General features: G+C 29.7%; 1 protein-coding gene across 1 annotated transcript in view; it reads left to right on the plus strand.

Annotated features, from left to right (window-relative positions):
• Nucleotides 1-18,168, plus strand: part of LOC129223974 (protein O-mannosyl-transferase TMTC3-like) — a 182,023-nt gene extending 163,855 nt beyond the window's left edge. Inside the window, exons 14-20 of the mRNA XM_054858360.1 lie at nucleotides 2,341-2,413; nucleotides 5,604-5,690; nucleotides 7,520-7,593; nucleotides 8,467-8,587; nucleotides 12,594-12,695; nucleotides 15,253-15,336; nucleotides 17,687-18,168. Of these exons, the coding sequence (XP_054714335.1) occupies nucleotides 2,341-2,413; nucleotides 5,604-5,690; nucleotides 7,520-7,593; nucleotides 8,467-8,587; nucleotides 12,594-12,695; nucleotides 15,253-15,336; nucleotides 17,687-17,923 (778 nt within the window). The 3' untranslated portion in view covers nucleotides 17,924-18,168. The remainder of the gene's footprint in view (nucleotides 1-2,340; nucleotides 2,414-5,603; nucleotides 5,691-7,519; nucleotides 7,594-8,466; nucleotides 8,588-12,593; nucleotides 12,696-15,252; nucleotides 15,337-17,686) is intronic.
• The last annotated feature ends 3,941 nt before the right edge of the window (nucleotides 18,169-22,109 follow it).

The raw sequence follows: 22,109 nt of genomic DNA on the forward strand, positions 1-22,109 counted from the left end.
TCTAGATTCTATTACATTTTTCGTAAATTTTGAGTTATGTCGCTTTCCTTTCCAGGGTGCGATATGTCAACTGCTGTTAAAACACTTTTCTGTTTCTAAGCCCCTTGCTAACACACCTTAGTTATTTTTATTTTATAAGGTTCAACAGACTTTTAAATTAGAAAAAAGTTCTAAACGCTGTTAGTACGCATATAAAGCAATCAAAAGCTCTTATTTATTACAGCATTTCTATTGTTATTATGAGGTTATTATTATTCTTCTAAGTGGCAAGAAATCGGGTTCCTGATATAAAAAGGGCTGTTTTACAAGAGAAAAAAATATAAAAAGGGCTGTTTTACTTATTCTTGGCAATAAATAAGGCCAAGCTAGCCCATTAAGCGGCTTTTCGCGTAATTAAGCAGACAGATTGTGTTCAAAACTGGAAAAGTTCGTCCAATTATACTTGAAGCTGAAGCTTTTTTTTTTTTTTTTTAACATCCCTCGTATTTTTTACATTTTAGTCGTAGTTATCAAAATAGAAGCAGTTTTTTTACAAAATAGTCGTTTTTAGCTTAATTTAGGCTGAAATAGTCATCATAGTCTGCAACTCTTCAAAATAGTCAAAGCAGTCCTCTTTTACTGGCAGCCCTGACTTTTTGACACGAATTTTTGATTTCATTTATTTATCTTTTTGAGCCTTTATTTAAAAATTAATGTCAAATGTACCTAGGAGCATATTAAAAAACACTTTCATGTGGAACTATAGAAACTTTTTCTTAACGTTTTCACTTATATCAGAAAGTTCTACATCAATAATCAACTCGAAATGTTTCATTAGTAACTGTAAACTAGCTGTAATAAATTCTACATTTTTTTGTTCAACTAATATTAGCATATCTAACTAGACAGTGACTAGAATGAGGCCCTTATGCGAAAGTTGCACGATGATCGTTTGAGTATTTTGGGAAAATTTCATTGCTTAGTCATCAGCAGTTTGCCACAGCTTGAGAATGCCTGTAAACCGTGAAGTCATAAAATATTGTTGTAGTTATTTCTTTTCCATGTCACTAAAAAATCGGTCATTAGTTAATTGTGACAGCGACATCACAGTGAAGTCATGTGAAACATGAAACCAATGTGTCCTTGAATAACTTTTGCGATACATTGAAATTCAGCTTTTGTAACTGTGACCGTTAGGAATCGCAGTGACGTCTCTGTGACTGTGCCGTGACATATTGTGCTCTTAGAAATGCTTTACAAAATCATTGGGTAGGTTTTATTAATACATTGTTAAAAATGTTCCTGATATGGTACAGTAAAAGTACTGGTATTCAAGCTGGCAGGACATTTTGCCGTAAAATCCTATTTTACTGCAAAATGTTTTTAAGGTAAAATTTAGAATAATATTTATCTTAAAAATGTTTCTGAAATTTCACAGTACATCTAATTTTATTAAAAAATGTTTTTACGGTAAAATTTACAACAATATTTGCCTTTAAAATGTTCCTGAAATTTTATAATAAAAGTACTGGTATTTATTTCATATGTACTTTTTGCTGTAAAATCATATTTTACTGTAAAATTTTACGGAAGGAAAAATGAGAACGCTTAGGTTCGTTGCGCTGATTAAAAAGAACGAAGTGCAAGCAGAAGGATTCGAACCTGCTCTTTCACTCTTCGTAGACCGATTAGCTGCTATACTGAATGTAGCTCGAGGAAGGATTGAGAATAGTGAATTATATGTTTTGCATCGTAAGTCACGTGGTATAGGCGATGCACTCGCTCGTTTTTCCGGTACAATTTCAATAAAAAAAATTCTGCACTGTAAACATTCCATTTTACAATGATATTTACCAAAAAAATTCCCTGAATTTTTGGCAAGGAAGGTGAAATAATTTCGACTTGTAGTTAAAGGTTTTTATGTTTTTAAACACCTTATCTATTTCGTTCATAAACGCGCAACACAACCCATTAAAATTTCTTACAACAATACTCAGAATCACCTGAAAAGCATTTTTATTTATTTTCCTTACCACTGATTGCACCACTGTGAAATAAATTCACCGCTGTAAGAAATTTATTTAAAAAATTGAATTTTCCAGCTGCATTAACATTGATTTCTTTAAAAATTTCCATCATTCTTCGCACAGTGCCAAACCTCTTCTTGCTTTATTGATTCGCTCCTTATTTGTAACATTCAAAAGCAAATAACTATATCCTCCCTTCTTCGATCAATACCAGGGAACCGTACGTCATTTACGCTCCAGAAACTCCCACTTTTTGAGTTATTCATTTCTGCGTTTGTGAGAATCGTTTTTTTTTTCCTTACTCTTTCCTCAAAAATAACATTTTTATTCACAGGACGAAAGAAGCTGAAGCTATGTATCATCGAGCTCTCCAGCATGATGAAAGTAATCCAGATCTGTATTTCAATGTGAGTTCGTTTGCTGTGGTTTCCTTTTTTTTTTCATCATGCTTGCTACCATGCATCCAGAGTTCATTTTTTAGCCCCTTGTATAATATTTACGAGCATATTTTTCTTTTTTTGAGTCGTTTTCTCTAGGCTTTTTGTGGAGACAGAGAATTAAAAAATCGTTTATAGATGTGATTGATTACAGTAACTATATATTTCAACTATGCATTTTCTTTATGCATGTTCTTTTATATTTTTACATAAAAATATCATATTTTGTGTTCAGTAAAAAATGCTTCGCTGGAAAACTTGCATTTAGATGTTTTATGTGTTTGTGGTCATTGTTCGTTACTTTATGTTTGTAATGACAAATGCACTGCCGTGCTAAGCACAGATGTGGTATCTGCAGTAGAGCTCAAAATGAGAAATTGATGATTAAAGTTTTACAACTCGTTTCTTTGATTTGTGACTTAATTAAATGCTCAACTTGCGGTAGTTGTTTCGTAAATAACTTATCTAAAAACCATAAGAGAGTATTTTTGTAAAAATCTTAATTTAAAATTAATAAATGTAGTTACGACAAATTTTCTTTTCCAAACCTTTTCATATACTAAGCTATTTTCACCGTAAGTGACAATTACTAGGCATTTTTAGGGGTATCTGCACAGATACGACAAAAAAAGCCTAGTAAAACGTGCTCAATGTATCATTAAATAATTCTGAAAACATCTGCTTTCTTTGGACTTGGCTGTTTCGCTTTATTTCGTTAATACAAATCTAACAGAATCTACCTTCTGAAAGATACCATTTTCAAAACTCTGGACACTGTAATCCATAACAATTTTCTGTTTTTTATGTTCAAAGAATGTGCTTTTTATAATGTTTTATTTTCTAGATTTATTTTTACCGAGCATGAAGATAATTTTGACAGCAGACGATACTTAAATAAAAATATTACTGGCCGTAGAGTGAAATGCGTTTTTTTTTGCATGAAAGAATTAGATATGAATATTTTACATGCATTTCATTTTTAGAATTTGCATTTTAAATAAACATTTAAATAGAAAAAGCTAAATATTTACTTTAACAATTATGCAAAGTTGTATTAGTTTTTATTGTCAACCTGTATCAACTATTCAAAACGGTAAACTAATTTTAATATTCTGTATTACAATAAACTGCTACATTATGAAATATGCTGCTTTACTAAGGTATAAAAGTCGTATCTACAAAAAATACTGAGGAAAAAAGTGGTAACTGCGCAGATACCACTTTAAAGGCTTAATATTTGTCACTTACGTTCAAATTGCCTTAGCAAACTCCGCAAACTGTGCAGTTACGACTTTTTTCTTAAAGCTTTTTTTAATATTTCGCGTTCACAAATCGCCAAAAAACTTGACATTTAGGTAAATTAAATTACTAACGACCACCTGGTGACAATAACTCAATTTTGATTAAATGTGCAGATACCACATTTGTGCTTAGCACGGCAGTGCAGTATTTTCTCAAGTAGAGCAATGTGCAGCAAAGTAAATGGGTAAACAAATGTACAGTTATTAGCGCCACCTTTCTGGCAATATTTTAACTATATTATTAAACATATGGTTGATTTCAGTCCAAAAATGTATACCCCCTAGTTAGCAAAGGTTCATAATATACTACTAGCCGTTTTAAAAAAATGTATACTCATATTGTAAAATTCTGTGGCATATCCAAAATATTTTTTACTATCTTAGAAGGATATTTCCTTTTATTAGCATTTCAAATTTTAAGTGAGATCTTCTGATGTTCAGTGTAGAGTTCTTTTATTTACTACTAGTGGTACCCACACGGCTTTGCCCGGAACAGAAAAATTAAAAGGTCTTTTGGTTCGCCTGTATATTTACAAATAATGGATGACGAATTTCTCGCCAATTGGCTATGTTCATTAGCTCTTCCATTCCACGTCATGCTAATTTCGTAATTTACTCGTTCATTTTATGATAATTTTGCTCCGGAAAATGTTCTTAAAATTGAAATAGAAAAAAAAACGAATTTTCGAAAAACTGCTTCAAGGTGCACACCCCATGCTACAAACTAACTTTGTGCCAAATTTCATGAAAATCGGCCGAACGGTCTAGGCGCTATTCGCGTCACAGATATCCTACAGACATCCAGACATTCAGACAGACTTTACACTTTATTATTAGTAAAGATTAGGTTTTTTATAAAAATATTTTATACAATTGAGGGGCTCGAGGAAAGAATGTGATACGCCACATGGTGTGAATTTTTTAGTAGGCTAATTTCCAACAAATAAAAAATATTTGTAGAATTTTTCAAAGGTATCATACATTCTATATTCTGCGATGCTGAAACCAGATATGTTTTTCTTCAAATGGCATAATCCATTGTCATTTTTAAATCAATTTTAGCTTTAAAAACTTAAATTTTGATCAAAATTCACTCCTTGTGGCTTGTCACATTTCTGCTCCAAGCCCTTCAATTTATCGATTGAATGCGCGACAAAGGAAAGTAGTTTATTTTATGTTAATTAATTATTTTCTTAATTATCATGTAGTCATTCATTAACCTGATTATTTTATTCATTCGCTTAGTCATTTATGTCTTCACAACTTTTGTTACTTATTCAACATTTTATTCACTCATTTACTTTATCATATACTACTTATTACTGTAATTTAATAATTAGTTTATTAATATCTTTTTAGGCATTTAATTCATTTATTTATTCGTTCATTTGTAGAAAAATATTTCAATAATCAGATAATCAGAAAAAATTGTAATTATGTCTTTGCCTCAATTACAGGGCAAAAGGAAAATGTTTCATTTTTTATTCGAAAGTACGAATTTACCGCCAAAAATTGAAAAATAACGTGTCAATACTGGTTCAATTATAAAAAATATTGTTCTCTCTTTAAGTATACTACTTTATACATTTTCAACATGTTCATTTTAAAACTTCAATCATCTTAATTATTTCACTTTGCTCCGCATTCTCCTACATTACGATAAAAACAAATTGAAGGATTTATATGATATGAGTAGAAACATGCTACAGGGCGATAACTTACTGAATCATATATATGTTTGCTACAAGTTATGTCCATAATCATGATATGATCATAAAATAATCTTAATTTCCCAATCAAGAAAAAAATAACTTGAATAATTAAAGCACATTGATGTGATCCAATTTTTCGTCACTTAGCTGGGCGTCGTTCTGATGGATCAAGGTCGCAACGAGGAAGCCCTGAATCAGTTCAATAAAGCTCTTGATATAGAACCAGATCATGAGGTATATTTCTGCAATTTTTTCTTGCTCTTACATTCTGTTATTTCTTATATATTAGAAATAAGCATGCAACGAATGTTCAGTCTGTAGTCGGTATTTGACCTATTCGGAATTTCTACCGAAAATTTTGTTGATCGAATAATGCATATCAAATTTTCGACCAAATGTATTTGAATTACATTTAGAAAAAAGGCAGCTTTTGTAATGTAAATTTTAAAGTATTAAAGAATGCGTAATAAGTAAAGCTGTATCCAACACCTTATTAGATGAAGTCCTTTTTACTAACAGTTACTAATGGCTAAAACTAAAATATATACATAAATAAGTATTTTATTACATTATTAATATAATACAACCAAATTTCACATTTAAATCATAAATGTATTAAATATGAAGAATAAGCACGAGTTTATGCATAGAAATTACAAAATTATAAAGATAAAATATTATAATTTGCAATCGAAAATATTTTTATGCAAAAATAAAGCAATATAATTACTTTTTATGGCTACGATTTAATAAGTCTGTAATAATGCTTATTTGTAAGTATTGAAAACTGTGTTTATTTGTTATTGTGCTTAAAGTTATTGTTCAGCTACCAAATATTCGGTATTCTGCCTAATTCTAGACTAAATATTTGATTATTCAGGGAAAATACTATTTGGTGCATTCCTAATTAGAACTGGGATAGTCTGACCATCATACCAGGGGGCTCTAGCAGATGTTTTTTTTTTATCATTATCGGAAAGAGAGGGGTGAAAACGTAATTTTTGGACAAATTGGTGGTCTGAGACAATATTTTCAAATTATGAGGCACAAAACCGCTGATTTAGGAAATATTTGGACATTTAAGGACGATTATCATGATCTCCCTATCTCTATACTTGTTTGTGCAAGGTCTAAAACATTTGGCTAAAAATGTTTAAATATATTGAGATTGTTAAAAACTAACATTAGGTATGCGACATTTAAGACATTCTTTTAATACGTGTAATAAGAAAAACCAATGGAGAAACACAAACATTTCATTTTATTTCCTTTGAGGAATTATGTTTCAGGAAGTTGTTGCAACCGATTACTTTTTTAAAAATATATATATTTTTAAAAATTTTGTTTAAAAAAAATTTAGTTTAGGGGCAAGATTTTTGTTGATTGGTGTGAATTGCACTCAATGATGAACCAAACATATACTAAATAACAATTTGCATTTACTTGAATGGAGCTGATGAACTAAGATTAATTTTTTCGAGATTAATAAAGTCAAAAAAAAAAAAAAAAAAAAAAATTACAAATGCATCTGTACTTAATCTCAAAAAGTGCCCCATAGTTGAATTTTAAGCTTTTTGTCAATTAACCATAATATTCCTGTTTTTCTAGTTGTTTAATCTTTTGTTTTTAATACTTTATCAGAAAAAAAATTTGAAATTACCAAATTTAGTTCTTGAATTTGAAAGTGTTTCCGATAGTACGTAATTCAAAGCTTTCAATTTTTTTAACTTAAAAAAATGATAGTTTTGGTTCAAATGGTGAAATAAAAACGAAAATTAATAATAGAAATTTTCGGTTTTGGTTCAAATGGTGAAATAAAAACTAAAATTAATAATTGAAATTTTCAACCAAACGAAGATAAAGTGATAAATCTTAAAATTTGTTCCATTCAACGAAATTTGTAAAGCATTAGAGAAAATATTTAATGAACACTTGATTAATATATTCGATGAATACAATATATTTTATGATCTATTATACCAATTAATTTCAAGAAAAAAAGTCTGCATGATCTTAAAAAATATTTACTGAATCAAATCAATGAAACAAACCTTTATTTGTAGAAATCATTGGAGTTTTCTGCTGTCCTTATGCATGAATCTGGGATTCCTGATCATAGGCAATTAGCTGAATTCCGGTACGTAAAACTCGATTTAAATTTCACCCTAATGAGCGCTTGTTTAAAATTTTTAAACGAAAATTGAGGCAGTGAGAAACAAAGGGTAATAAGGGCCAAAATTAAACATTTGGAGACAATCAGTACAAGTGGTGGTAGAACCCCTCCTTTGTTTTAGGGCAACAGATAATATCAGTAACTCTGATGGGTGTTGCTGAATAGTATGATTTAGAGTAAAAAAGTCAATGAAAACCTTCCTAGGGTCTTAACTTTAAAAGGTCCACTTACTTGCTTCTCACTGCCTCAATTATGCTATTTTAAATGTACGATTTATATGAGTTTCATTTTTCGATATCATTTATTTTCAGGTTGATTTCTTACTCTTAAATCAAGTGTTTTATCACAAGTAAAATTTTATAATCTACTGCTCTAAATCAATATCGTATAATTACTGATATAATTACTGACGTATAATTACTTAATTATACGTCACCCTTTTTATACACCTGTCTGATTTGCACGTCAATTTTTAAAACGGTAGAAAAAACGACCAAAAACGTGTAAGAAAACTAATTTTATTCAACTTTTCTTTAAGAATCATTGTCAGAAATAGTAGTATGGGTAAAATTTTCCGAGTCTCTATTTACTATTACCATTCATTAAAAAATTTCTCTTTTCCAATAATATTCTTGCACAAATAGATGATTTTAATCCCTAAACATTAATAAATTATAAATTAATAACTTATTTAAATTGCTTTATTTAAATTGCTACAATTTCAGCCTTTTTTATCTTTATTTATTTTTATGCTTAATGTAGTTAGTTATTTTCAAACAAATAGTATCTCTAAAATTGTTCGTAAGATTTATATTAATATTAAATTGTTTGTTTCAGACTGGGAAAAATAGTTGATAGAGGAAAAGAAACAGAAAGAATTTACATAAATTTAGGTCTAGTAGCAGTAGAGAACAAAAATTTTCAAAGTGCTGAAAAATGGTTTCGTAAAGCTCTTATGGTAAGTAAATATTTTATTGCGTGATACCTTCATTGAAACAATAAAATCTTCAAAATGTTATTCCCGCAAATAAATTACAATTCTTTTAACGTAAGAAGTTCTATCTCTTAAAACAGATGTACGGAAATTTGGGACAAATTGAAAAAAATATTTTTTTTTTTCAAATGAACGATTTTTTTCTGATTATTAAAAATAGTGTCCATCAAATGAAAGAGTAAATGTAGGAATGAATAAATAAAGGAATAAATAATGGGAAAATAAATTAGTAAATAAATGAATAAACTAATTAATAAATGTGAAAAAATAAATTAGTGAATAAAATAGAATTTGAATAAGAAATAAGTATATGAATAAACAAATATGTGGATAAGTAAATTAAGGAATGTAAATGAATTAATTAATAAGAATTCGTTAGTGATTTAACAAATAAATGAATTAGCAAGTGAAGTGATCTATTTGACTTTGCCGTATGCACTTTTTCCACGCGCAACTGACAAATTGTGCTAAACATGTGAGATTCAAACATGCCAAGTATTAACTAAATAAGTACTACGCAGGACATTAGTAGATCGCGGTTAATATTTGAAATGCTACACAAGTAAAGTTAAAAAAATTTTATTTTCTTATAAAAATTAAAATTGTGTTTTATTAATCACAAAATATTTCAACATATGTATCACACTTTGAAAAGAACATCTCTTATTATACACTTTGATCTTCAAAACTTTTTTTTACTTGAATAAACTACATGTTTCACAGCACAGTTAAAATATTTCTAGATTGATCGGGGTGCAAATTGTAAAAATATTATACAATTTTACTTGCCCCGCAGTTTCACTACATTCCCCGACTTTCTATGTCTTCAAAAGTCATATTTTGTGTAATTTTCTATTTTTTTAGAAATATTTTTTTTTTTATGTTTTTAACCTTTAAATTATACATAAAGAATATAAATACAGTTTCGTTTTAGGAAAAATCATATTTAAAAATAAATGTCAGAGGGATTAACTTAAATTTCATTGTTTATTTTAAATAACATAGAAAGCACTTCATGACAAGTTAGCAATTTTTTTAAGCCCACAAAGTCCGTTGTTAGTACAATTTATTTAAATAATCAATTTTCGAAAAATTTTACTGTAGCAAACAAAAACCAACATACTATAAAAAAACGTACTTGTTATTGTTATCCCATTTGATAAAATCTTTTTCTTCGCAACCTGTGAGTCTTTTAGGTAAACCGGACAAGTGTAGACTGAAGATTGCAATAGTATGCGTTCGAGAAGGTTCGAATGTTGAGAATGCATTCTTCCTCATTATTAGACGGATGGTGAAAATTTTCCGAAACCGCTCTTTGAACAACAACTTACAGATTATAGTTAAAATGAATCAACCATCAGAGCTAACCAACCCTAAACACAATTGCTTTATTTTCAGATTAACGAACAATGTCACCTTAAAAATTGAATCAGTATTTATTCTTTTAATTGCCTATATTCAGGAATGAGTTATGGTAATGACAGAAATAAATGTGGCAAAAATATTTCTGAACCAGATGGGATGAGGACCAGACGAATAGAAATTACCATCAGCTGGATAGTTAAGCTAAAATCAAATAAAATACTTTAACTATTTTTAAAATAAGTCTAAAATTCTTCAACATGCTTCTAGACATCATTACCTTCCACATCGGTAATGATATTTTTAATGCTAAGCAAATTTAAGGCAAAACCATAGCAATTTAAAGTGTTACTAATATTTATTCTAAATGCAGTCTCAAAACTCTTTTTAACCACGTAGCAAACTTAAATGTACTAAACTTACATTTAAGTAATGTTGAACCTGTTAATGACACGCAATAAAAACTCAGAGTAAAATTTTGGTATAAAAGCAATAAAATGAAATAGTGTTCATTTACTTAATTAAAACTTTCCTGTCTGCATATAAGAACATGTGGTCCTGCACAACTTTCAGAAAATTGGGAAAGCTCCATTTATTGGGGAGAGAAAGAACAAGAACTTCAATTACACACACGTAGCAGGGATAACTACCTCCTAAGACAAATTTTAATGGAAAAAAATCTTATACATACCATTAAAAATGTAGTTAAAATACTGAATGTAAATATAAATATTGGATTCTTGCCTTTACTTGTAAAGCTATTAAATCCATGGCGGAAGGTTGCGTGTTCAAATCACGTCCGGGTCACCAATTTACGGCAGGTTGGCGTATTATGTTCATGAAGAAAACGAAGTTACACAAAAGTGACACATTTATTCAAACATTTTTGGACAATACAAGAAGGGAAAAGAAAATGGTAAAAATTCCAAGGATTATCTACACGTGATTTGTACAAGTGCGAGCCGCGAGCAACATCGCGCAATGACAACATGTAGCGCTTCACTTCACTTCAATAGAAAAAGTTAAGTTGTCAATATTTGTTGCCGCAAATCCTTATCATAAATCTTAAATCTTCAAGTAATTAAGTGTTCAGTGTGGGGAAATCTCAACGTAATCATAGAATTTTTTAATAAATTTTTTATCGAAATTTAATTCATTTTTATATGTAAACTAGTACAGTGTTCTGCATTTTAAGGAGAGTTGATAAATGTGTTACGAGAATCGTGTAAATCAGTTAAATGAACTTTTAAATTAAGGACATGAAATTGTTCATTTCCCTCTTAGAACACCTCAAATGGTGATTCCCCCTTTCCCATAAATTGATTCCACAAATGATGATAGCTACTGTACACTTCTTAAAATATCAGGAATGCAATGCAGAGGTGATTTTGTGTGAGACACGAAGAAACAAATGAAAAAAGAGAGAAAATAAAAGCATTAAGTATAGTGTGCAGATAATATCTGCACACTATACTTAATGCTTTTATTTTAACAGAATGGTCCTCATATTATGAGGACCATTCTGTTTTCTGACCATGAGGAAAAGTTGCTCTCTTAGAATACAACACTCAGTATAAATTACAGAATCCATATAAAAGCTTAAGAATTGTTCGAGATTGATCCTCATTTGACTCAAAATCATTTTTTAGTGATTTACATTCCGTTGCTTTACGGGCCATAACATCCAGACTAATAATAATTAAACATTCAAACATAATTTTTATTTTTAAGCAATCACGATTGCTAATTGTTTTCATTTCACCGTCCTTGATGTTTGGTTCCTTTTTCAACTCCCACCGCCCTCTGCAGGCGCGACTCCTCCCGGTAGCTGCTGCTCCTGGTCGGTGGCGTCCATGTCCTACGCACACGCACGCTCATACACACTCACGCACATCCACACAAGCGCCTTTACACACATACACACACGCCAACGTGCAAACACACAGGTCTGCGCACACACAAGCCTACGCACACACAAGTCTAAGCACACACAAGCCTAAACATACACAACTATGCGCACGTAACCGCCCAAGAAGAGGGACAGGAACCGTTTCTAGAAACAAGCGAGTGGGGTAGTAACCAATGAGTAGGGTCCTGTCGCAAATCGTGATTACGAAAAACATAATTTGAATTCAAAATTTCAGAATTCGGATTAATTTTAAAAATTCGAAAGTTTATCTTTTAATTTGTCTTATATTCCATAATCTGTTTTAAAAAGAATAATTGCAGTGCTCATTTATTCTATTTTTCAGAAGTTTTTCAAAATTTCAGAATTCAGATTAATTTTAAAAATTCGAAAGTTTATCTTTTAATTTGTCTTATATTCCGTAATCTGTTTTAAAAAGAATAATTGCAGTGCTCATTTATTCTATTTTTAATGAAGTTTTTTTGTACCAGAAATTCTCTCAGATCATAATCTTCTTTGCTGATTATTATATACCTATTTTGCATATTCATCTCTTTTGATACGAAAATTATAAATACTGCTTGGTAAAACTTTTCTGAATCAGATTTGCATCAGAAATTTCGTGCCAAACAGTTAACATTGTATGCTTCTAGTGCTGGTCAACCAAGATACATATAAGACACTTTCAATATCTTTTACCAGAAAGATCCAATGTCCCGGGAAGCCCTCTTCAACCTCGCACTCCTCTTATCAGAACAATTCCGAGAAGCGGAAGCTGTTTTTTTCCTGGATCAACTGTTGCAGGTGAGCTGTTCTTCCTTATAAGATATACATAAAAAAGGAAGTGCCATTTTGTTCTGATGCATTTATTCCAGGGTTTTTTCCCCCCATTCCCACGTCTTGGAAGCTTTGATGCTTTCTTGATCCGCCTTTTTGCCAAAGCCGATAAAGGAAAAACTATTGGAATGCTATTATGACATGAATAAAACAAACTTTCTCCCATGATTTATTCATTCTTGTATAAAACCTGCCATTGTTTCGTCTAGAATTATTTACTTAGTGGGTATGGCATCTCTCTGGATTATTATTAAAGGATTAGACATGATTTATCCTTGTTGTTTTTCTTTTTCCTGACCTCTTTTTTTCATCTTACCACCAACGGTCTTACGTGAGCAATATAAAGTTAATTTTTAAGGCAGAGTAAGAAGTATGTTGCATTAAAAAAATAAAAAACGTCAATAACAACGCCTGAAAATAAAATATTGATCTCGCGTGAATAAATTTAATCGTACATTTCGAATACTTCTTTAGTGCTTTTCTGAGAATCTTTTTGAAAACTACTTTTACTGAAAGGATCTTTTTAATTTAATATCAGTGAAATCAGCAAAACTATATGTTTCTAAAGTCCCTGACATTTAGTTTTCATCGCTATTTTTAGAAATCTATGGTATCACATGTAATGCTTAATCGTTTAATAAAAGTATTTAAATGGTTGTCACAACGTTGGCACCCATTTAAAGGGGGACCAGGACACATTTTCAAAAAAAAAAAGGATTAAACAGTTCAGAGTTTTGAAATCTTTTGCACTGATTCATCATTTATTTAAGATACAAAATCATAACAGAAATATTTTTCAAAAAAAGTTTATTTAAATTTATTTGTTTATTTATTTATTTATTTTTTTGTAATAGGGTTGCTTTAACTTGCTAAAACTGAAAATATTCCAAGTAAATTTTCAATTTGTTTTCAAAACAGTATGCACAAATTACTAAGCTTTAATTTTTATTCTGCGATTTCAAAAATATTAATTCAAAAAAGAATAGAAAGTCTTTGAAGAAAATTTTTGAAAAATACAAAGATGCTTTTTTTTTAATCATATTTTTTGCAATTAACGGTTTTGTTTCTTTTTTTTTTTTCAAATTTGCTGAATAAAAATTAAAGTTAACTTTTTGAAAAAGATATGCTCTAAATTTTGTTACTTTATTTTTATCAGTTCTTGACTTATAAGTGTTTGATTACAAAAAATCGGAAAAAAATTGCTGTGTGGAGAAAAGCGCGTTTAAAGTTTTGAAGTTAAATATAATTAGAGTTAAATGCATGTAACAAAATTTATATCTTTAGTACAAAAAGAAATAAACTAGATTCAAACGTCCTTCAAGCAGAAAAAAAGGAAAAGGTTTTTAAATGATTTTAAAAAATGCAAGATTTGACGATTTTTTGCGTCCTGGAGCCTTTTAAAAAAACGTTTTTGGAACGAAGTGTCCTACCTAAAATGAATACCTAAGATGATCACTACCTAAGATGAACCAGCAGTTTTAAATTTTTAAATGTGTAAAGTGAGTTTTCCTGGCATTCTGCTATTTCAGACTCAGGAACGGAAAACCACCACACAGAGGTATTCTTAATGCAACCTTTTCATTACAATGTGCATCTTTGATAATGCTCATGCCCATTTTAGCCATTTTAGATCAAAATTTTGCGGAATTTGAGGGCAAATTTCTTTTTTGAAACCTTTTTAAAAAAATATTATGGAGTTTAACGTTTAATGGAAGCGATTAAGTGGTCAATGTTATGTCAACCAAGTTTGTTGTTGATAATATCGGTTTGTGCGTAAACGATAATGGTTCATTAGGGGCTAGTTTTTATCTGTCTTTCTTCGTGAGAAAAGCCAAATTATTAAGAACTTGTAATCTTCTTTGAAAATTTTGCTAGAACACGTAATGTTTAACTTTAAAGAATATCAGCGATTTCACTTGGTTCATCATTTACCGCTGAAAGAGCAATAGAAGTAGAAGTACACTTAAGTATTAAAATCAGAAAACAATTTACTTGTTTCACCATTTGAAGCTCAAAGTGTAATAGAAGTAGAAGTACACTTAAATACTAAAATCAGAGTTTAATTTACTTGCTTCACCATTTGCCGCTCAAAGTGTAATAGATGTAGAAGTACACTTAAATATTAAAATCAGAGTGAAATTAACTTGTTTCACCATTTGCCGCTCAAAGTGTAATAGATGTAGAAGTACACTTAAACATTAAAATCAGAGTGAAACCAAAGGGTTGAAAAAAAATGCAGAAACGGAGGGAAAAAAGAAAAGGTAAATAAAAGTAGAAAATACGGTTAGTTTTGTTTTAGTTTCTCGATAGCAGGTATAACCTTTAATCGAACTTGCAATTAAAACGAGCATAAATTATTCTATTTTTTGCACTTTTAAAACAAAAAAATGGCAAATTTAAATCATAATGTATAATTTTTGACTAAACTATTTCGTTACATTTACTTTTTTCAAACAAATAAAAGATTTTTGAAGCATTACTATTTTATACATGTAGGAAAATAAACATTGGTTTTATATTTCAGCATTATCCTGGTCACATCAATGGACTTTTGCTGTTAGCGGATATTAATGTGAATTTTGTCCAAAATTTAGATGCCGCTGAAGAGGTAAAAAATTATTTTAATATGTTTCTGCTACAAAATAAATTTCATGCCTTATAATGACTTTCATTAATCTTATATTCCCGATCTAACATTTCACTACAAATATCACTATTATACTTAGTGGCAAAAAATGTTTTATAGTATTTGTTTATAGCTCTTTATAGTATATAAGGCAATAATATATACAGTAGAGAACCAATTATCCGGGAAGTTCGGGACCATAGCTATCCCGGATATCTGAATTTCCCGGTTTTCTGGATTGCTAAAAAGAGCTTTGGGCCGATTGTTTATAAAACTTAAATTACTATAATAAATAGTAATATGTACCAAAATAAGAAGAAAACAGTTCAGAAATGCTTATCAATATCGAAACATTAAAAACTACTAGTGAGAGAATAATGTTTAATAAGACCTGAGACCCTCACACTCATTTTGAAAAGGAGAGAAAAACACCAATTTTCGATGTTTTAAAAGGAAAGAGAATGAAGGGAAGAGCAAGAAACTAGGTTTTGAACTTAAATGTGCGATTCTTCTACGCTAGTGTATGAGAGAATTTGTTTTCATGAAAGCGTTTTTTTTTTTTTTTCACTTTATTGTAAAGGTTTGGCGTCAGCGATTATTGATAACTATTGCTTTTGCATTAAGTTAATACCAATTTAAATTTAATTTGTGAGTTCCTGCAGTCTTTTTACAGTCTTGCGTTTAACGATTTCTAGATTCCACCATCAATTATCCGGAAAATTCCAGAATCGCGGCGTTTCACGCGCTTTTGCGACGTCACTTCTGCTCTAAACGGTTTTAATTAAAGGCCACTCAATAAAATATTGCATTATAATGTGACAATATTCATTTCTTTAGTTTTCAGTTGGAATAAAACACAAAAATTTCAGACTTACGTGTGTACTTTTTAGTTCAAGAAAATATTCCGGAAATTTTCCTCTGCGTTAAAGACAACCCTTTGAAGTTCATTTGTGTAAACATTTTCCCCGAGTTATAGATGTGTCATATGGTATTTATTAAAAAACTGCTCATTTTCTTTTAGATATTTCGAAAAAAATGCTTAGTTTTTCAAAAATTGCCGAAAATGCGTTTTTTTTTTTAAATGGTGCGAAAATCGGCAAAAGGTTGCCGGTTTTCTGGTTTCCCGGTTTTTTGGTTCCCGGATAAAAGGTTCTGTACTGTAGTATATATTTTATATATTTATGAATTATGCATACTATTATATGAGGAACAAAAAATAAATAAAAGTTCATAAAAAAAACTTAGTTCAATGCAGAATTTGAAAAATGGAGATTATAATTTTAAAATGATTGTTTCAATCGTGTTTTATAAATAATTTCCACTACTATTCTAAATGTTAATCACTATTTAATGTGAAAAATACTACTCTCAACATTTTGAATTATTCAAAACTTAAAGCACACGTGTTTTGTGAAATACATTTCGCTTTGTATCTTGACTAAACTAAGCTCAGTGACGCAACAGCCCGTGGGAGCTAAAGCCCACAGTGTCCATCTCAGCTTTCGTGACCCAGAGTTCTAGTGTGAAATAGTTGATGTTCCGGTTAGGTAATCAGACGAACGTAGAGTTCCAGTGTTTAGTTCCCAAGCGCACCTTGCCTCATTTAATTGATTACTGGAGACTAAATCTTAGACTTAGCTTAATCTTAGACCATGAGCTTAATCTTAAGACTAAATCTTAGACCACTGGCGACTTAGTCGACCTTGCCCAATTTGAGCATCGAACCTGGGTCTATGGCATGGAAGCGCAACTAAGCCATTCTGCTTCATATATTCACTAAATATCTCAGAAAAATATATTTAATACCATAAAATTGCCATTAATTCGATGAAGTTTTATTCATACTATGCAACGAATCTTTAATAACTTAAAGCCTAATGATGTATTGCTTTGGCATAAGAATCGTGAGCATGTGTAGTCTTCTAGTATACAGTGCATACAAACATAAAGTATAATAAAACGTATGCAATACCTTAAAAAACCGTTGTTATATTTTGAATTTTCCATCCATGTGAGTTTTAACATGGACTGATTTGATTCTCTCTGGTTAAAAGCATTTTCGGTTTAGAAAAAAATAATAAATAATTTAATAAAACTAATTATTACCAGTATCAGAACATTACAGAAGTTGGATACTTGAAAAAAAAAATTCGCTTGGTTCAGATTTATTTTCAAATTTCAATAAAGATGCTTCATCTAGTAAAATTTTTAAGATTGATTAAATTCACATATGTAGTTTTTAAACCTTTTTTTTTTTTTGATTAAGCTACTCTTAGCATTGGGAGGTTGTTTCTAGTGTTATCTTCTAACATTGAATCCCCTTTGTATTTAGTGCTACAGAAAGGCTCTAAAGATAGATCCAAGTAACCAGAAAGCCCTGCACAACCTCTGTGTGGTTCATTTCGAGCGTCAAGATTATGAGACAGCCGAGAGGTGTTTCGTCCACACCCTAACTGTGCATCCGGATGTGTCCTACATTCGCCATCATTTAGAGGTGGTGAGAACCATCCTGAAACAAGGACATAGCACAGTTTTTGGCCACCTGGCAGCTCCGCATTCATTCAGCTGACCACCGTGATGGCGAGGAGTTTTGAAAGAGCTTGAGAATCTTCTCAGACTTCCTAGAAAAGCATCCGTTTTCAGTGAATTCGGATTGACTTGATGAACAATTGGGAACATAAACTTGGAGCTGTAATTACAGCTAAACTTGCTATCTACGATAGTATGCATACCTTTTTCAGACAAAACAGTTTTTTCATGACTCATCTTTTACTGCCGAAACTTGTGCAGTGGACTTGTCTTTTTCTGAATTATAAACAAATGATGCTGTATGGAATGCTGCTGTAATTGGATTGCTTTTTTATTATGTTTTAAGTCAGAAAACATTGGTCTGAGATGAGTTTGACATACGTAGGTGAAAATACGGATCCGTGTTTAAAAAATCAATTTTCAACAACCAGCTAAATAAATAGTAGAATACTTAAAGTATACTCACATAGCGAGATAACAACTATAGAAAATAAAAAAGAACTCATCTAAATTCAGTCGAAAAATCAAGTCAGAAAACATTGGTTTGAGATTAGTTTGACACATATAGGTAAAATTACAGATTCATGTGTCAAAAACATATTTTCATCAACCAGCTAAATAAATTGTATAATGCTTAAGGTATGCTCACAGAATTTATACTAGAGAGCTGACAACTATTGAAAATAAAAAAGAACTCATCTAAATTCAGTGAAAATATCATGTGAGAAAGCATTGTTTCAGATGAGTTTGATACATGTAGGTGAAAATAAGGATTCGTGTTTCAAAGATCAATTTTTAAAAACCAGTTGAATAAATAGTATAATACTTGAATTATAATTACAGAATTAATACTAGCAAGATGACAAGATTTATCGAAAATTAAAAAGATCTCGCTTAAATTTAATTTAAAAACAAAACATGTATTAATATATTTTGCAAGAATACCGAAGAAAAATTATGAGCTAAAACAGATTTGTATGTTAGTTGAATGAAATTCAAATTCAAAATATGAGATATTTCCTTTTATTATATCGAATGCACGATGCTTTTAATTTTGTTCTTCCGTTGTTAAATGTACTGCTTTTCAGAAAACTTTAAAATGTCAGTTTGCACTAACAATAAGAAAGCGTCAATAATATAACTGTTTGGATAGCTTCTAGTTGCAATTGCGTGAAATTCAAAACACTCTTAGAACTTTAAGAATCAGTACAATAAACCTATAACCTGAAGTTTTGAAAAATCTAAATATATTAATGACATTCTAGGCTGCATCAGAGGTTATTACCAAGTTTTAATTTAATCATAGCTTGTCATCAAAATCGATTCAATAATTAGGAATCGCGATCAATTTTCATTTATTAAAAAGACGACAAAGTGGGTTGCAATGTGTTCAATATGATTTTAAATCACAAATTATTAAGCAGTATGTTTGTAATTCTTACATTTACACCCCTACATAAGTTCCAACAGATATGCTTTACTTTTTTTGTTCATTTCTTTTTGTTATAATCTAGAGCTTTAATTAAGGATTATCGCAGAAAGTTGGCATTCTAGTGTTGACTTCCAAACAAATTAGGAAGTGCTGATACAAGTGATAATTGAATGATAATTAGTTAAGCAACAAGTTTAAATAAAATGGATTTTAAAAATCAATCTTATAAAAAAAAGGACAGAACAATATAATTTGTTCTAATTAGGAACTAATAAAAGAAACAAGTAAATATATCACTGGATAGTTTGAAATCTAATACCTTTAAGACAGGCAGTATATTTATTTCGTTACATAGATTTCTGACTATATTTTTTCCCTATTGAGAAAATCCAATTAAACACATAAAGCTCAGTGCAAATATAGCTCCGTTACATTACGTAAAATTTCCAATATTGCAAGTGAAATTTTCACTGTAACCAAAATTAAGTGTTTAAATTATAGTCTTACTTTAAAACAGATACCTTAATTGTTCATTACTTATAACTTACAGTGCTGACTAAATTATTAGATTAAGACTGCTTGAAAAACAAATTCTTTATTGATTACATAACTATAGACACATTAACGAACAGTGAATTAATTATCTAATATTTAGTATGCATTTCCTTGTTCTTGATGAACATTTTATGTCTTTTTGGCATACTTTTCACAAGGTTTCGCCAATTCTTAACTTTTTAAAAAAGGAAGTAAAAAATTGTTTATATTCACTATTATATATACTCACATACACATACTCACTAATTACCTAAAACTAACTTTAAATATAACAGAACATACTAATAAAAAGAACTAGTGAACTGTTTAAGCTGATTGAGGTAATGTTCCTGGTAGGTAGATAAACAAAGAAGACAGAGCTGCCACCTGAAACATTAAATTGTGCTAAAATAACGTAATAATCAGTGTACAGTATTTACTGTACTTTAACAGTAAAATAAATAGTATTTTAGTACAAATAGTGTTCAAAAAATAAAAATAAAAACTAACTCTTTAGTCTAATAATTTGGCCAGCACTGTAACATATTTATCTGATTTTTTTTTTCTCCTATAATAGAAACGCTGTTTAAAAATGATACTTATAAAACATTTTATTACTTTTGCTTATTATTTAAGGAAAAAAATCAACACAACTGATGTGATTGATCTATTGACATGTTGTTGTTTTCTCTTGCAAATGAAAACGACAAACACTGAATTACAAATGAAGAATCTTTCCATACATGAATATTACATGCCACTGATGTTTCCTCTAGTCATGAAAGATAAAATGTTTCATGATAACTGCAGAAAGAAACCTCATGTTTATAATAATGAGGATTACTAGTTGTATAAACAACAAGGAATGAGATCTTATTTGTCTATCCACACAACGCCTAGAATGATATTGGTTCAATCGAGTTGCCCCTTTTTACATGATGGTTATTATTAAATGATATTTAAAATTTTAATAAGAATTGAAATTTTTCGTTCTTAATAGAAATTTTCTTAATTCATTCACATGAAAACAGTAGAACAGAAATGTAACCATGTCGAACATTTTTTAGTTTTGTTTAATAATGCCCACGATTTAGTGATATTTTTATTAATTTTTCTTTTATTTGAGTAAAATAAAAAAATCAATGATTTTTCATAAGTAGGTTATAAAGTGCTTAAAGTATTTTCATCACTTCATGTGACCGAGTAGACGAATTAAAAAGCCTTCAAAAAAGTTCTAATCATAAAAAGGTTACAGTTACAGAGCAAACAAGAAAGGAAATAACAATTCTAAACCTAGTATGCTTGTAATTTTGCTAGTATGTTTTATTTCAAGAAAAATAAGTAATACATTTTCAATAAAAACCTGAGTCTGGATAATATCTGCTTAATAAGATACTTTAGGGTTGTAAAAACGGAATTCTTTTAGTAAAAAGGTTCGAAAAAATATTCAAACTAATTTTCGACACACAGTAAATTAATACCAGAAGTTTTTCAAAATGTTTGTCTTGTTTCTTGTGAAAAATCTTTGCTTCGCAGTACGCATTGTTACGCCTTAATGTACATAAATGACCACTGTAACATAAAACACTTTTTTAATGTATTATACCTAAATGCATGAAATATAAAATGCTTTTAAACCACCTCACCTCAGAAGATGTTCCAGTGAAAGTAAAGATATTTGCCTCTTATTCCCAATATTTTACTATTTTACTTATATTTAATGCATTTGTAAATCTTAAAAGCATTAAAACCCTTTAAAATTGATCAATAAAATTTTTAACTGCCTGCATGGTAGTGACTCTTTCAAATACAGAAGTATGGAACTGTTTCTAAAATCTGAAACCAGAGATTATACATTTCCAAAAACAAAATTAAGAAATCCTAAGAAGTCCTGAATAAGATTAAATTTTGTCCTCTCTGCCTTTTTTCATACCTAAACTATTGTCTCTATGAACTTTGAAAACGGTCCTAGTTTTTACTAACATCTTAAATTTATTTCATTGTTTTAGTATACTTTTTAAATGAATTATTAATATCTGCTTTAAGTTTATGAGTAAATTCAATATTCTGGTGCTAGTTTTTTGAAATTTCCCCGAAAGAATTAAATTAAGAAGTGAATTATTATTTTATAGTCAGTATGAAATTTAAAAAATTTGTTGTTAGATGTATAAAGGGTGGATGAATATTTATTTTCATTCTAAAATAAAATTTATGACAGTATTCTTATTAAACTTGCATGTTTAAGAAAATTTCTAATTGA

Source organism: Uloborus diversus, chromosome 6, assembly GCF_026930045.1.
Source record: "Uloborus diversus isolate 005 chromosome 6, Udiv.v.3.1, whole genome shotgun sequence".
Classification (NCBI taxonomy): domain Eukaryota; kingdom Metazoa; phylum Arthropoda; class Arachnida; order Araneae; family Uloboridae; genus Uloborus; species Uloborus diversus.